The following is a 15,622-nucleotide window of genomic DNA, read 5'->3' on the forward strand; positions in this document are numbered from 1 at the left end:
AACAAAAGAGAGTAAGGAAGTGTCTAAAGGGGCCGAGGGCTCCTTTCCCCTTCCCAATTCCCTGTCATTCAAAGGTGGCCCTGGCGCTGGAGGAGCAGGAGGGCACCTTCCTCCTAAGACATCCCATCCCGTGGGTGGAGCAGACTTTGCCCCACCCCATAAAAATTTCCCTTGAAGTCAAATGAAACAACGCACGCCACGCAGGGACACACACACACACACACACCCGTTCTCACGGGAAGCAGTCTGCTGCCCCCTGAGCCCCACCCATCGGCCAGGCGTCCGCGCCCCTCGTGCGCCCTGGCCCCGCCCCGCCCCTCCGGGGTTACCCGCCGGCCGCTCTCAGACTCGCGTCGAGCGCGGCAGGCAGGCAGGCGCGCGCGGCTCCGCTCCACGGCGTCCCCGCTCTGTTCATTCATGATTGGTACTCGGCCCCCCGAGACCCAGCCCGAGCGCCGGGAGGGGAGCCGAGCGTGCGGCAGGAGGGGCGGGCGAGCGCGGCTCCCGCAGCGCACGCGGCGCTGGCTCAGGAGCCTCGGCCGGGCGGGCGCGCCGGCCCGGTGTCCAGCGCCAGGCAGGCTTCGGGGCATCGTCCTCAGTCCTCGGCGAGGGAAGCGGCCGGGCCCGGGTCCGAAGGCTCGCCAGGAACATCTAGCCCTGTGAGTCGGTGCATGTGCGGGGCTGAAGAAGGAAAGAAAAGGCTCCCAGCGCCCCAGCCCCAACGCTCGCTGAATACCAAGCCGCGGCGAGCTGCCGGGGGCTTTTTTTTTTTCCTCCTCCAATTCGGAGTAGAAGATCCACACTGATTTCCTTCCAGTGGAGGGGAGGGGCAGGGCCCGAGGTCCCAAGTCGCACACAAGTCTTCGCTGCCATGGGGGCCGTCATGGGCACCTTCTCGTCTCTGCAAACCAAACAAAGACGACCGTCGAAAGGTAAGCCACCTCCTTCTTCCTTTTGTTCCCCTGGCTGGGTTTGGGGGTGCTCGGTGCTGGGTTGGGGTGTGCCACCTGCCCCCCTTGGCCCGGACCCCCCTCCCCATGAGGAGTGGGTTCAGGTTCCTGTAACCAAAGGAGTAAGAAACCGGCGGGAGGATTGGTGTGAATACCCGTGAGCTGGCAGAGGAGGGACCCGGAGAGGGCTGCGGCCTCAGGGGCCACAGGAACCTCTCCGGGGCACCAGGTACCAGGACCCTACTCCTGGAGGAGTCTCTAGGCACCGAAGGCAGAGACAAGTTCACAGGTGGGAGGTGGAGATGAAATTGTCGGAGTGTAAATGTTGGGAAGCTCTTCCCGTTCCTGTGACCGTTGGTGTTTGTGCGACTGTGGGCATCCAGCGAGGGTGCTCACATATTCGCTCACGGCCCGCCCCCAGCCCCCAGCAGCGATGCTGTGCAGACCTGGGGGTCCATCATCAGGGAGAGAGTGCTTTCTACAAGCCAAAAGGAATCAGCTGCTGGCAGGTGATAAAACTCTCAGGGCTCGTGTCCTGGTGGCTTTAGGGAGTTGGGAGCCAGGGCATCACACGAGGGTGCTGCCAATGCTCTGGGAACCGCTGGAGAGCTGAGAGCACTGCCAAGGTCTGGTGAGGAGGTGAGCTAACATCAGAGATTAGAAAGCATAATATCCCTGGGTCCCTCCTGCCTGGACTCCAGCTGAGATAAGCCCAATCTCACCAGCGGGACAGTCATGAAACGGGTCCATGTGAAGTTGGGGGAAACGTGTTGCACCGCGGGGGACTGTGCAGGCCTCCTGTCCAGCTGTTTGAAAGTTGGTTGTTGGAATAAAGACACTAGATGCGGTTAGGAAAAAGAATATGATGGGTTTGGTTGGTTTGGTTTTTATGCTCAAATATGAGTAAGTTCTGCCATTGGAGCCCACGCTCTGGTGACAGGTGAGGTTACAGTTCCTACCCCTTATGCTGACTAGTGATTAGATCAGCGTTAGGATAATGGTGGACCCCAGGGTGCACAGTGAGTCCACTCTCAAGACTTGGTTGGTCTTTCCTGATTCAGTAGGAAAGTCTGCATCGCAGAGATAGCTCCCCATGGGTAACTTGTTGTTGAGGGATCTCGACATCTGGCCCAGTCCCCAGAGACATCAGGCTGGCTGAATACTGAGGAATAAGATCTCTGGGTGACGATCTCAGGTGATGAAGCTGGGTTGGCATTCAGAGCCTAGAACATGGGAAGAGGCTTCGACCCATTTGTCCAGCTGCATTGTACATCCTCCTGGCAGGGAAGAGACTGGGTGCCATTTTACCAGTCCTAGGCAGGACAGGTCTGCAAGCCTTGGCCCAGGACCACATTAAGAGCCTCACTTCTCACGGATCCTCAGATACTGCTTGACTGGGGACAAAGTTCAGAAGCAAATCCTGGTCTCCTTCCCTACCATCTGACCACCATGAGGTCCCAGAGGCCAGGGGACCGTGGGGATAAGAAACTCAGGGATTTGTTTGAATATATTTTCAATGCCTGTGGCACTCCTGGGATGCAGCTAGGTGTCACAGAAAGATCTTGGACCCTAGAGTCCAACAGATTCAGGGTACAGATCTCAGCTCCGTCACTCCTTCCTTACGTGACCTCAGGCAGATCCATTCACCTGTCTAAGCCTCAGTTTCTTATCCGTAAAATGGACAGGATACTATCTCCTGGCAGGAAACAGGGTGTGGAGGGAGTGGAGAGAGGGAGGACCCTGCCTCATCTACTGTGTCAGCTGCAGCTACCAGGGACCCAGAGGAGATTGCTGAAAGATGCCAAGATCAACTGAACGATGGATATGGAGTTCCTCACCTAGGGCTGGGCAAAGATTATGAGCTGAGACATTACCCAGACGTTACTGTCTACCATTCCCTTTTCCTACACAAAACTGCAGGTCACCCCAGATGGATTCCCAAAGGTTTCCAAGAGGCCAGAGCTCTTTGCTTCTCTCTGCTAGGAGTCTAAGAAAAGAGAGGAGGGGGCACAGCATTCAGCGAGCCCCTACTGTGTGCCTGACACAGTGCTAGGTGTCTTATCTGCGCATTCTCACTTAACTCTCCCAACAACACTTGTTTGAAGCTCATTGCGGGTCCAGGGCTAGTGGATGGGCTGCCATGACAAGCTGCCCCGAGCCTGGCATGTCTGGTCAGCTCCATTTGCACAAAGCCACACCACACGGGCTGGAATTGTCCAGGGCTCCAGATACGTACATTCCCCCAAGCCTTTGTCCTGGAGCAGAGCCTTATCTTCCTGTCTAGCTCAGTGGAACGCTGATCAGCAGAAGACCCTTTCTGCAGAGAAAAGTGGCTTTTGGAAACTGGCTGGAAAGGCTAGTGATCAGAGATCACTTCCTGGTCAGGTCCCTTCCCCCATGGAGACCTAGGTTTCACCTTTGTGAAAGGCGGAAGTTACATTAGACATTTTCTCAGGTTCCATCCAGTTCTCAAATTTGAAGATTTCTATTGCTGATGCTCTTACCAGAGCTGCACTATGATGTCTGAGACACCAGCCTCAGATCTAATTGCAAACAGTCAGAAGAGAGTGGTGGAGATTTTCAACTCGGGAATCGGTCTCCCTGCTGGGTTCAAATCCAGGCTCTACCACTTACTAGCTGTATGACGAAGCCTTATTTTCCTCAACTAGAAAACAGGGACAGTAATAGTTACCATCTTAAAATAGCTGTTGTGCTGTATGGATTTCAGGGATAATGCAAATCAAATGCTTAGCACGAGCTCTGCTACATGATAAGTAGTCAGCAAATTTTAACTACTATTCAATTTATGGCTCTAGTGTTTAGGGCTTCCAAATGCCTAGAGTAAGCCATCCTGGAGGTAGTCCATGCCTGTTGGAATCCTCACAGCTCAGTTCTGGAGCGTTCCTTCTGCCATGTCCAGGAAACTAGGACCCAAACCTCACGTGCTCAGATGCTGGTCCTGTTGCTGCAGCCCCTGCTGACCTCTGCTTTGTGGCTGGTCCTGAAAACATTGTATCTTGTTTAACAAATACCCTCGTGTTTTGAAAATATAATTTGGAATCACATACATATAAAGCTCCACATGATTTAGTGGCGAGGGACATGCCTAGCCCAACCTGGGTGTTCAGGGAGAGCTTCCAGAAGGCAACAGAAATCTAAAGTAATTTAAGAGCTACGTCACTGAATAAAAATGTTTCAGATTAATTTCCTATCCTTCTCTCTGTTTGGGACCTTTGTTTGTCATTAAGTAAGAATGAGGAAAGTCCTGCTTCAGGGATTCAGCCTTGGCATCCCAGTCCCAGGTAGGGTTTCTGGCTCCGACAGTTTTGTATGTGTTTATCATACGAAGGACACGGCTCTGGGCTTAAAGGGTCGGGATGTCAGGGGTGATCGGATGAGGATCACGCAGGTGCAGTGGCTGGGGCTGTGTGAGGGGCAGGGGGCGAGAGAATTCAGGGAGAACGTCACTAGCCCAAGGGCATCTCAATGGAAATTTGCCTATAAGCAAATAAGCCTATTTTGCAGGGGTGGCTGGGTTATCAATCCTCCGTGACCGTGACCGAGGGAAAGCATTCAGAACCTTCAGGAAAGACTGAGCTTGGGATCTCCAGAGTGTTCATTGAATAGAAGAGCCAACAAAATCTCACAGCTTTTAGATGCTTTTTCCAAGGCTACATGGCAAGCTAGAGACAAATATGGGACTGTTCCCCTCACTCCTAGACCAGTGAGCATCTCGGAACCTTAGAGACCTTATGGAAGCACAATATTCCTGATGAGGCCAGGTTTGGGGTTTATTGCTCCGGGCAGCATGTTCTCCCAGCATATTCTCCCAGGAAAAATCTGGGAGACCAATGGGAGGCAGCCAGGCGTAGAGAAGCAGTAGCCCTGCCGTCACACTGTCCTGGGCTCAAGGGACCTTTGGCAAGTCATTTCACCTTGGAAATGTCAGTGTTCTTATGTCTAAAAGAGGAGTACTGATTTACAGAGGTGTCCATGCCCTGAGCATTACCCTTTTCCGCATCTTTGTCCATCCTTTTAACTCTGTATTACCCTCCCCCCCACCCCCACCCCCTTCCTTGTCTAATAGTTAAAATTCTACCCACATTCCAAGACCTCACTCAGCTATTTCCACACTCAGGAAGGCTCCCCCAAGCCCTGGAAAGAAGCAACTTCTCCCATCTAAATTCCTTAATCTTTTAAGGTGTACATTCTCATGACTCTCAAGTCATGCTTTGAATTAGGCAATTGATGGAGGTGTTAACTCCTCACCCCATCCCCAGAGAGTCAGCTTCTCAGGGGAGCTACTCTGAATCATCCTTCATAGTCCCCAGCTTGGTTCCTTGCATATAGTAGGTACTCCATCTTTTCCGGAGGAACTTATAAATAATGGAGTGCTTGGCCACTTTCTGTTATTTCCTGGAATTGCCCACCCTGAAGCAAAAGTGAGCTTCCCACTGGAATTTCAGTTACCAGCCCTCTGCCTGGAATGAATTCTTTTCTTTGGTCTGCTGGCTTTGAATTGGCTTTGTCCACAGAATGTACTGAGTCTGTTTACCATGAAGCAGGGAAGTGCTGAGAACAGTGTTCCTGCTCCCCAGCCCCCTGAGAGTCACAAAAGTACAGGGAGACCATACCCAGTGCCAGGCACAGTTCTGATCCCTTCATCCCAGAAGAAAGTCAAGGAAGCTCAAAGCGAATGGGGAGAGGGAGACAGTAAAGACTGAAAGATGGAAGTGAAAGGACTACTGTTTGAGGTTTTTTTTGGCCTGGTCCCTGGAAAAGGATCGTGTCTCAGACTTCTTTCTATGCCTAGAAGGGTTTTGCTCAATAAATGGTTTGTAAATGTACAAATGAGCAAGTGAATACATATATTAGCAAGTGAGTGGAAGAATGAATGATTGAATGAATGAGGGGACAAATAAATGAGTGAATGAATGAGGAAGCAGATGAATGACAGAAGGAATGGTTGAAGAAATGAGTGCATGAGTGAGTAAATGAATCCATAAATTAATGAATGATTAATGAAGTCCCAGAAAGGCTATGATAGGAGGCTGTCTTTGCATGAAAAGCATTGAGAGTCATGCTACCCAAATCCTGGATCTAAGCACCCCACCGTGAAACTTGGAAGGAGTCAGTGGTACAGGAGGCCCTGGTACAGATAATTAATAGTAAACTTATAACAAGTGCTTCATGAAGAGCTGAAAATTATAAGTTCCGTCAAGAAGAGTTCTGGTAATTTTTTGGATACCTGTAGGTGTGTGGTATGTTTGGGGAAGGCGGGAAGATGGAAAAGTATCTCTGGGCTCTCACTTTTTTGTTGATTCATTCAAAAAACAAAAGTGAGGACCGACCCTCAATGCCCTCCCTTGTATTTCAGGTTCCCCTTTGTCTTGTCTAGGTGAGATCAAGAATCTGTGTATCTGTCCACTCAGTTATTTGTACTTTGCTTCCCTGATGTTGTTTCTACCCAAGATCCCCCTTGGCTTCCCCACTCTCCCTCCACTTCCACCACCCAAGGTGAACTCCTGCACACCCTTCAAGACCTCATTCAATGTCACCTCCTCCCAAGCTCTTGTGGGCAGAGCACATTTCTCCCTCCCCTGCTCCCCTACAGCTGTTGCCCCTTCCCTTGGCTACAGTTCCGAACAATATGTGATTATGGATTTACGTATCCGTCTCTCTAACTAGCTCAATGAGTCTTATTCCAGGGCCTCTGTCAAGGCCTGATGCTGATGGATGTTGTCTGCATGGAGATAAGGATGGATAGTCCAGGTTGTGAGTTCTTGATGGCTCCAAGGAGTGCAGGAATGCGGCCTCGCAGATGAGAAATCCGGGTCCGCTCATGGGGAGTAGAGCTGCACAGTTCTGCATAATGGCCCTGGAGCTGATGTTCCCATTCATCAGGCAGAGGACGAGCAGTATTGGGGGGAGGGGAAAGAGAGAGAGAGGGGGAGAGAGAGAGAGAGAGACACAGAGAGTTCCGAGACTTTCAGACAATTTGACTTATCTTTAAATGCTTCCCCTCCCTCCAGGTAGTGTTTTAAATAGGTCACCTTTAGGGAGTAGCTGTGACCAGTTGGGCTATCAGTAGAGTCCCATACCCTAGCCGTGGGAGCAGAGCATTGGATTAATTCTTCTTATTCCAGGCCAAACTGAAAGCTTCACTGGGGCAGTTGGGGGATGGGGGGGTGGCAGTAGAACCTGCAGTCAAATCAGAGAGTTAGGAATAGGGTGTGCAATGGTTAGGACCACTGGATTAAAGTAAGAGGCTTGGGTTCAAACTCCGACTCTGTGACTTCTTAGCTGAACCTCTCTGAGCCTCCGTTTCCTCCCCTCTAAAATGAGGACAATGATGGTGTCTCCCTTATCTCCCTAGGGCTGTGGGAGGGGCCCAGGAGGTGGTGAGTACAGTGATTCACAGAAGGTGAGATGATTCTAGCAACTCGGGGCAGTAGTGGCTTTGCTGCTGCCTTTTGTCCCATCGCAGGGCAGGTTCCTTCCTCCTCTGTTGCACCATCTCCACTGTGACTGGGTAGTCCTTGGTGATCTCTGTGCCTTCCAGCTGTGGCCTCTGAGTCCACCCCGTGGGCCCCAGAGCCATCACAACTATGTCCACTGGAATCCCAAGCAGTTTCTCCGGTGACCTCTGTGGGAGGCCGTCAGTTTCAGATGATGATGAAATTCCCGACGGTGAGATTGGAGAACGTGGATCATCAGCATGGTTAATAATAATAGTAATAGCTAACGTTGACCTGGCCTCGCTCTGTGCCAGGCACTTTGCTCTTCCCTTTTCCTGTGTTATTTTATTAACCTCCTCCCAGCCCTGGAGAACAGACCCTATTACAGTTTCCATTTTGCAGATGAAGAAACTGAGGTTCCAAGAAGGGCAGTGCTTTGCCCAGAGTCTCACAGCGTACGGATAGCAGGACCTGGTTCTGGCTAATTCCAGAGCCTGAGCTTTTAACCTCACCAGCCTCCTCCCCTCGAGGAAGAACAGCCAAAACAGGGTGTGTGGAGATGGGGGAGAAGGCATCCAGGGATAGACAAAGCACCTCATTAGCATACGGAACTACTGAGCCATCTGCAGGCCTTGAGCAAAATGCTTTTCACCCCATCTCCAACAACCCCTGGATCTGTTTCCATTTAATCTGACACTCCAAAAGCCTGAATATGAAATGATTGGGGGCAGAAGGTCAATTAGCAAATTCATTAATAGGATTAAACATCTCTCCTCTGTGCTAATCATTTCTGTGAACTAAATTCCTCTCCCTTGGTTACATCCATGGTTGCCTGTCAGAGAAGGATGGAGCGCTTAAATACCTCCAAGGCTGTTAGAATTTCAAACCATCAGAATCGGACATCAGAATCAGTCTGTGTTTTCACAGGGTCCAGAGAGGCAGGGAGGGATCAGTGGGTGGGTGAGTGGTCATCCTTGCAAAGGAAACAAACGCAAGAACTTGCTGGTTGCATTTGCCTTCTGCTTTCTCATTAGTTCCCTTCCCATCCTTAGCCACACATTGGCCTCAATCTGTATTACACATATATATGTGGTATAGCAGGTACAGACACGTACTCTTGATTAGAAACCTAGCTGTGCAACTTATTAGCTATGTGACCTCAGGCAGGTCCCCTTGCCTCTGTGAACTTTCGTTTCCACATCTAGAGAATTAAGATATTGATAGTAATTACCTCCAAGGTCGTTATGAGAATTAGATGCAATAATACATGTAAGATACTGTGGTCAGAACATAGCAAGGGTGAATTAGAGGCAAGTTACTGCTGTTTGGAGCCATGCCACTCAAAGTGTGGTCCTCACACCAGCAACCTCTGCATCACCTGGGAGCTTACTAGGAATGCAGAGTCGCAGGCCCCTAATGAATCTTGCATTTTTAACAAGATCTCCTCGTGGCTTGGATGCCCACTGCAGTTGGAGAAACATTGACTTAGAGCACAGACTATAGTGTGCATGTGTGTGTATATATTGGTATATATGTATATATGTAATTATAGGATTATATATCAAACTGGCAGGGACCTTTGAAGCCTTCTTGTTTAAGTATCATTTTAGGATAACCAAACAAGTCCAGAGAAGGTGAGCAGTCTGCCCAAAGTCACACAGCTTGAGCGTCAGCCCTGCGATCTGAATCCCAGGCTTCCCCAGCACTGCTTGTTTTTATATGAATTGCCAGGAAGTCAGATTTCCCCAGATCAGCGTTTCTGCAATTGATCCTTTTTTCTTTTATTTTCCTTAAATGAAACAGAAGGGTAGGACTATGTATGCCCATTAAGTTTTCATTTGCTAATTTAAAATGTTATTCCAGCCAAGTGAAATCCTGAATCTTGATTCTACCAGCCATCACCTTAGCTTTACCTCCAAGATCTATGCTACCTGAAGGTGTGACAAAGGGGCATTCTAGGTCTTCATCTGGTTGGCTTCCAAGACCCTAGGCCAGGACAGGGTGCAGGACAGACTGGTGTGAACTACTGACATCTCTCCACAAGGGATTTCATTGACAATGCTCAGTATGGCAGAGCAGGCTGGCTGCCTGGATTCTGAGCAAAAGCCTTTGTGTGGGATTTGAAGCCAGAAGACTTGACAGAAGTTAGTGGGAGTCTAATGGACAAAGGAAGGGCCTGAAGCATGAAAGTCAAATGCCTTTTCCAGGGGGCCTAGTAGGATGTCTCTGTTGGAAAACAAACGAACAATCCTAGTTATTGTAGGAAGCTTTCTGCCACTAAGCAATTAATCAGGACTCCTCCAGGGTAAATAGTCTTGTTTAGGGTAGAAATTGGAGAGATGGGGAAGCATTGCTTGAAGAGGAGGAATTCTAACTTTTGAAGGCCTCCCATGTCCCAGAGCCTTCTGCATGCCTAATCTTCTTTCATGTCTGTAGTAGTCCTATGATGGTTGTTTTGTTATCCTCATTTTGCAAATTGGGAAACTGAGGCTCAGGGAGGTTCTGTGATCATCCAGTATTAGAGAGCAAGGATTTGAAGCATGTCTGATTCCAAGTTACCTCCTCTGGCCTGAGGGCACATCCAGGGCAAGCAGGCCTCTGACCCCCAAGAAGCGGTTGAACAACTGTGGCTGCTCCCGAGCTTTTAGAGACAGGAAATGACAGCCACTGGCCTCCTAACCCATCTGACCCTGGAGCCAGAAGAAGAGGAGGGCTCGGCTGGCAGCCAAGAGAGGACTCTAGAGGCCACAGGGCACCCAGCTGCCTTTGGGAAGCCAGTGCATTAGCATTCATGTGATGGAGGCTGCACTTTCTCTCCATCCCTGGGACTCATCCTTGTAAGACTCTCCCAGACGGTCAAATGGTCAAATTGCACAATCAGCAGTGTCTCTTACAGAGTCTTCCCCGCTCTCTTCCTTCCCTTTCCTTCCCTTTCTTAGTGCTGACACTGGGCTGGATTAGACTCTAAGCCCTAAAGGCCCAAAGGCTAAAAGACTGTGTCCCCACCACCAACTGCCTCACCATTTGCTACTTAGATAATTCAAAACAGAAACAGTAAGATAAGTCTAAAGAAATGAAATAAAATTCAGATTTTTCCCATGATAACTTCTTTGATCATTTTTTGAAATATAATATACTTTCAAAACAGGTTTTTTCACAAGTTTGGATGCCTCTACTTTGCTGTTGCTTTGAGCATCTCTTGAATGTGCCTGTTGGGTATTTCAGCCTCAGAGCTGGAACCAGACAGGAAAAAGAAAAAAACTCATCCGTATTGAGCACCTGCTGTGTGCCAGGCACTCTGCAAGGTGTTGACAAATATAACAATATTTTAAAAGCTTTTATAATAAGAACAATAGTAAAAAGAAATGACGTGTGTAACACTTTGTACCAAGTACTATTCCAAGTACTTTTGATACATTAAACTAATTTAACTCTCACAGCAACCCTATGGGGTATATACTATAATTATCCCCATCTAGCAAATGAACTCTCCTACTATGAGAGGTAAGCATTCATCCCGCCATTTTATAGATGAGAAAACTGAGACTTGGCAGGAAGTGACTTGTCTAAGTCCCTCCAGGTGGCTGGTAGAAGAACCAGGATTCACACCAGCTCTGACTGACTCCAAATACAGCCCCACTCATTTCCTAGAGCACCTTGCTTGTTTGATATGTCCCCAGGGTGCACTATAAGGATGGATGGGAAGGCCAGGGACTAAAGACTGAGTATTGAATCCTGTCCTAACTTTTTCAGGGGCACCCTTCACTCCCCACTGCCTATTGCATGTGTTCCTGCCTTGTGCTAGTATCCTGGTTCTTCCTGACCTGCCTGAGCCACCACTCTGTACATTGGTCCACATCGTGCAGCCTGTCTGGGAGCCATGTCAGGCTCCCATCTACTTCCCCTGAAGGAGAAGCTGCCAGAAGGAGATAAGAGTGATGTAGGACACTGCCTTTTCCCTTAAGGAGCTTCACGCTGGTGACAATAATAATAATATTAACACAAATCTATAGAGCTCCGACTACATGCCAGACACTTTAGCAGCTTGGTTTTTGTGTAAATCTTATAGCATCATGAGGAAGTCAGCACTATTACTTGACCCTTTACAGATAAGGAAACTGAAGAGCTGAGGCATAAGGAGGGAAATGTCCAATGTCTCATCTCTCATAGCGGCCAAGCCAGGATTTGAACCCAGAGGGTTTGATTCCAGCACCCGCATGCTTGTGTTACACTGTGGGTCTTCCGGGGAGGGAAAGAGCATCTCCTCCTGAGGGCAGGGCTGGAGAGTCAGAGAGGAAGGCTGAAAGAGGTGGCATTTGAGGTTGATAACAGAGCTAGGGCTTGGCCCAGGCAGGAATGTAGTGAAGGTGGTGAAGTTCTAGGTGGAAGGAATAGCATGAGAACGTCAGTGAAGCAGACATCAAGAAAGGAGAAGGAATAAACAATGACAGTGATGCTTTGCACGTTTGTGACTTGGAGGATGTCACTGGAAAGGCTGTTATTAGAAACGGGAGGGAAGAGAATGGAGGCAGAGACCGGAGTCAGGCTGTCCACCTTTATTGAGGTGGAGGAAAGGGTCCTGGCAGGTGATGGAGAGCGAGGACGAGCACAGGACAAAGGAAGTGGGGATCAGGGCTGCCCCCTCTCACCCCACCCTGTTCCCCCAAAGTCTCCCAGTGATCACTTCCTCCCACCTCTGCTCCCCCCACCCTCCCAATGCACTCACTGTTTGTCCTGCATGATTTAGCAGTTGATCACCTTGAATTGCTCTATAATCACTCCCTGTAAACATGCATGACTCTCTAGTAAGAGTACACTTTCCTTAATGACCGACCGGAACTTTTCTTTCTGCCCTTCTGAGCTCCTCCGAGAAGCTCGACACAGTTCTGAGCCCATGAGTGGTACTTGGTGACTTGAACTGACATTTCACAGGATGTGGGATTCCGTAATTGGAATCAGTGTGGCAAAGAAACTTGGACATAGCTCTGACACCACCCCCTATGCCTATCCACAGTATCTGAACGTCAAAGGCTGTGGTTTAGTGCAAAAACATAGAGCACTGGGGGACATTCCATAACTGCTTACTTAGAGTTGATGGAGGAAAAAACAGGTGTGGGGTGTTGAGTAAACTAGAACCAAAGGCCAGTCTAACTCCCCTTATGAGCTGCGTGGTTTAAGAAAATTGCTTAACCCATCTCTGCATGTCAGTTTCTTCATCTGTTAAATAATAACTATCATGATATCAACTCATTGGATTGTCATGGGGATTAAGTGAGACAATGTGCATGTATGTGGCAGTCTGTAAGGCAGTGTTTAAATGGTGGGTATCAATGTGTAGACGGTGATAACGGTCACCATGGTAGTAATGGTCTTGATGATGGTGGTGGTGATATAGTAGTGTGAGTAGTAATGTTGGTGGCGGGATGATGGTGGTCCTGGTGGTAGTAATTAACGGTGCTCTTGGAGGTAGTAGCACAGGTGGATTTGAGGCTGTCATTCCCTTTGTCCAAACTATCTTCCTTGACTAGGCTGCACAGAAAGATTTCCAACCCCCAGAATTTGAATTCCCCCAGATATATTTGTTAACAATAGGAATGAATAAGACAATTCAGCCCATGCCTCTACGCTTCTACTCTTATTCATGGCTGGTACTTTCAGAATGCTTTTCATGTAAGCTGGCTTCCCGACCCTTGCCTTCCCAGCATGTAGCACAGTGCCATGCCTGGTGCATAGTCAGTCTTTGATAAATATTTGTGGAAGGCAAGAATAACATTGCAGGATGAGGCTGTGTTCTTAGATGAACTCATCGGTTAAATGTCCCATCTCCAAAGGTATGCGGGGTCATCAGGCAGCTCCCCAGAACACCAGAATGTACCTGCGCTCACGCCAGGACCAGGGTGGCTACTGCAGCAGCCCTTCTTACCTGGCACGCTGGGAAGACTGCCTGTGGCGGGGGTGGGGGGTGGGGGGGCTGGAGGTCAGCCTGGCCCAGCCACGTTCTGCCCTGATTCTGCACTGACTTCTGAATACAAGCAGCAGTGGAGAAAATGGCATCTCCCACCAGCTGCTTCTGGAGGGTCCATGCTTCCTCCTCAGCGCCCCTTTTTTTTTTTTTTTAAGTTTACCTTTATCTGAGATATTTTTATTTTTATTTTTATTTTTATTTTTATTTTTTTTTAACATCTTTATTTGAGTATAACTGTTTTACAATAGTGTGTTAGTTTCTCTTTTACAACAAAGTGAATCAGTTATACATATACATATGTTCCCATAACTCTTCCCTCTTTTGTCACCCTCCCTCCCACCCCTCTAGGTGGTCACTAAGTACAGAGGTGAACTCCCTGTGCTATGCTGTAGCTTCCCACTAGCTATCTAATTTACATTTGGTAGTGTGTATATGTCCCTGCCACTCTCTCATATCGTCACAGCTTACCCTTCCCCCTCCCCATATCCTCAAGTCCATCTCAGCGCCCGTTTTTTGTGTAATAAGAAGGAGAGGCCCATTCTGCTTCTAGAAAAGTTCTTCTTGGCAGCAATCCCTCCCCCCACCCCCGGTCCTGGGAGGGATTATGGAAATGGCTTCAAGTCCAGTATCTCTAGAGCCCACCTTTTACCCTGGGCAAGTTAGAGTCACCTGTAGGGCCTGTGTTCATCTTGGAAAAGGAATAATCACATGCCGACATTGTAGGGTTCTTGTGGCTTTTAGTTATGTGGCACATAGTAAGGGCTCAATAGATGGTAGCGGTTCTTAATATTGGTAGCATTTATTATTCCTGTCACTAATGGAGAGATTAATATAATAGGTAATGAATAACGATAGACCAGATTTTGTGTGTCCCTCTTTGGTGGAACCTATATGGCTTGGATTCACCTTGAATCCCCTGGTCCTGAAACTCTGAGCCTGAGGGGGTCCCCTGAATGGATCACATATTGGTGGTGGGGTTAACCTGTCAGCACTGGGGGCCAGGTACTATTCTATCAAATAAGGAATTCAATTTGAAGACCAAATAGTCTTAGATTTAAATCCCAGGCTTGCCTCTTATTGGCTGTGTGACTCGAGGTAAGTTACTAGGTGAACCTTAGCTTCTTTGTGAAGGACTCTGTGTCCAGTGAGGTTTATAATACTGACCACATCAGCTCCTTAGAAGAGTATGAAAAATCAAGTGTAAATGGAGCTAAGGATGAGGATTTGTCTCCCAGGCAGCTCAGGACAGGAGGTAATGGAAAGACCAAAGTGGTTTTGAGATTAGAGCTGCCTGCAGCTTTATCTGTTATGGAGTTGATTTATTGTCCCCCCAAACCCTGGAACAGAATCAAGAAGGGGATGAAGGGAGGGAGAGGGGTAATAAGAGTATGGAAGAAAATGTAAACATGTAGAGTGTAGGTATCAGTAGTAGGCTGTCTACCCATAGCAAGCACTCGATACAGAGAGAATTCATTCACTGTTGGCATTTTTACTGCTGTGACTGTTGTTGTTGTTCAAAGGTGTGTATGGGAATCCAGGTAGAAAGGAGAACTCAAGCAAAGACATCGAATGAGGGGATAGAGTGATGGACAGAAGCTAGGCTGAATCTATTCAAGGTTACAAAGCACTGAGTGAAATCTGGAAAGGATGGAAACTGAAGCAGGCTCCCCCCCGTTCCCCAGACTTCTCATATCACCCAGTGACTCTTTAAAGGGTGTTTGGTGCATGTGCATTTGTGTAGAGAGAGATAAAGAGTGCTACCTTGAATGGGACATCAGACACTGGGCTGGGCACGTCCCCTAAATTATCTCATTTAATTGTCACACAATTCTTTGAGGTAGATACTGTTACTATCTCTGTTTTAGGAGTGTGAAAACTGAAGCTCAGAGAGAACTGACTTGCCCAAGGCCAAAGGCCAAAGTGCAGGGACAGCATTGAACCCAGGCCCATCTGTCCCTTAGGTCTCTGTAGTGCCATGGCTCAGAGACTTTACACCTACTACCTGGCATTGGCTCCATTTGACACTTGAGGAGGTTGAGGCTCAGGAAAGCTGCTTCTGTGGGAGCTCAAAGCAACACAAGACTAATCCCAGTTCTCCTGGCTGCCAGCTCTGTGATCTCTCCCTGGTAGCTCGCACATCATTGGAACTGACAACATAAGAGTCTCCCATCCCTTCTCTCTTTCTCTTCCTGCCTTTCTTGGCCTTCTTCCAAAACTTTGGAAGAGCAGTAAACTAGCTCAAGAGACAG

At 48.6% G+C, this 15,622-nt stretch overlaps 1 protein-coding gene across 1 annotated transcript in view; it reads left to right on the forward strand.

Moving 5' to 3' along the window:
- Positions 1 to 201: 201 nt before the first annotated feature.
- KCNIP1 (potassium voltage-gated channel interacting protein 1) overlaps positions 202 to 15,622 on the forward strand; it is a 207,732-nt gene continuing 192,311 nt past the window's right edge. The window contains exon 1 of the mRNA XM_059061002.2: positions 202 to 932. Within this exon, the coding sequence (XP_058916985.1) occupies positions 872 to 932 (61 nt within the window). The 5' untranslated portion in view covers positions 202 to 871. The remainder of the gene's footprint in view (positions 933 to 15,622) is intronic.

Source organism: Kogia breviceps, chromosome 4 (assembly GCF_026419965.1).
Source record: "Kogia breviceps isolate mKogBre1 chromosome 4, mKogBre1 haplotype 1, whole genome shotgun sequence".
NCBI lineage: Eukaryota > Metazoa > Chordata > Mammalia > Artiodactyla > Physeteridae > Kogia > Kogia breviceps.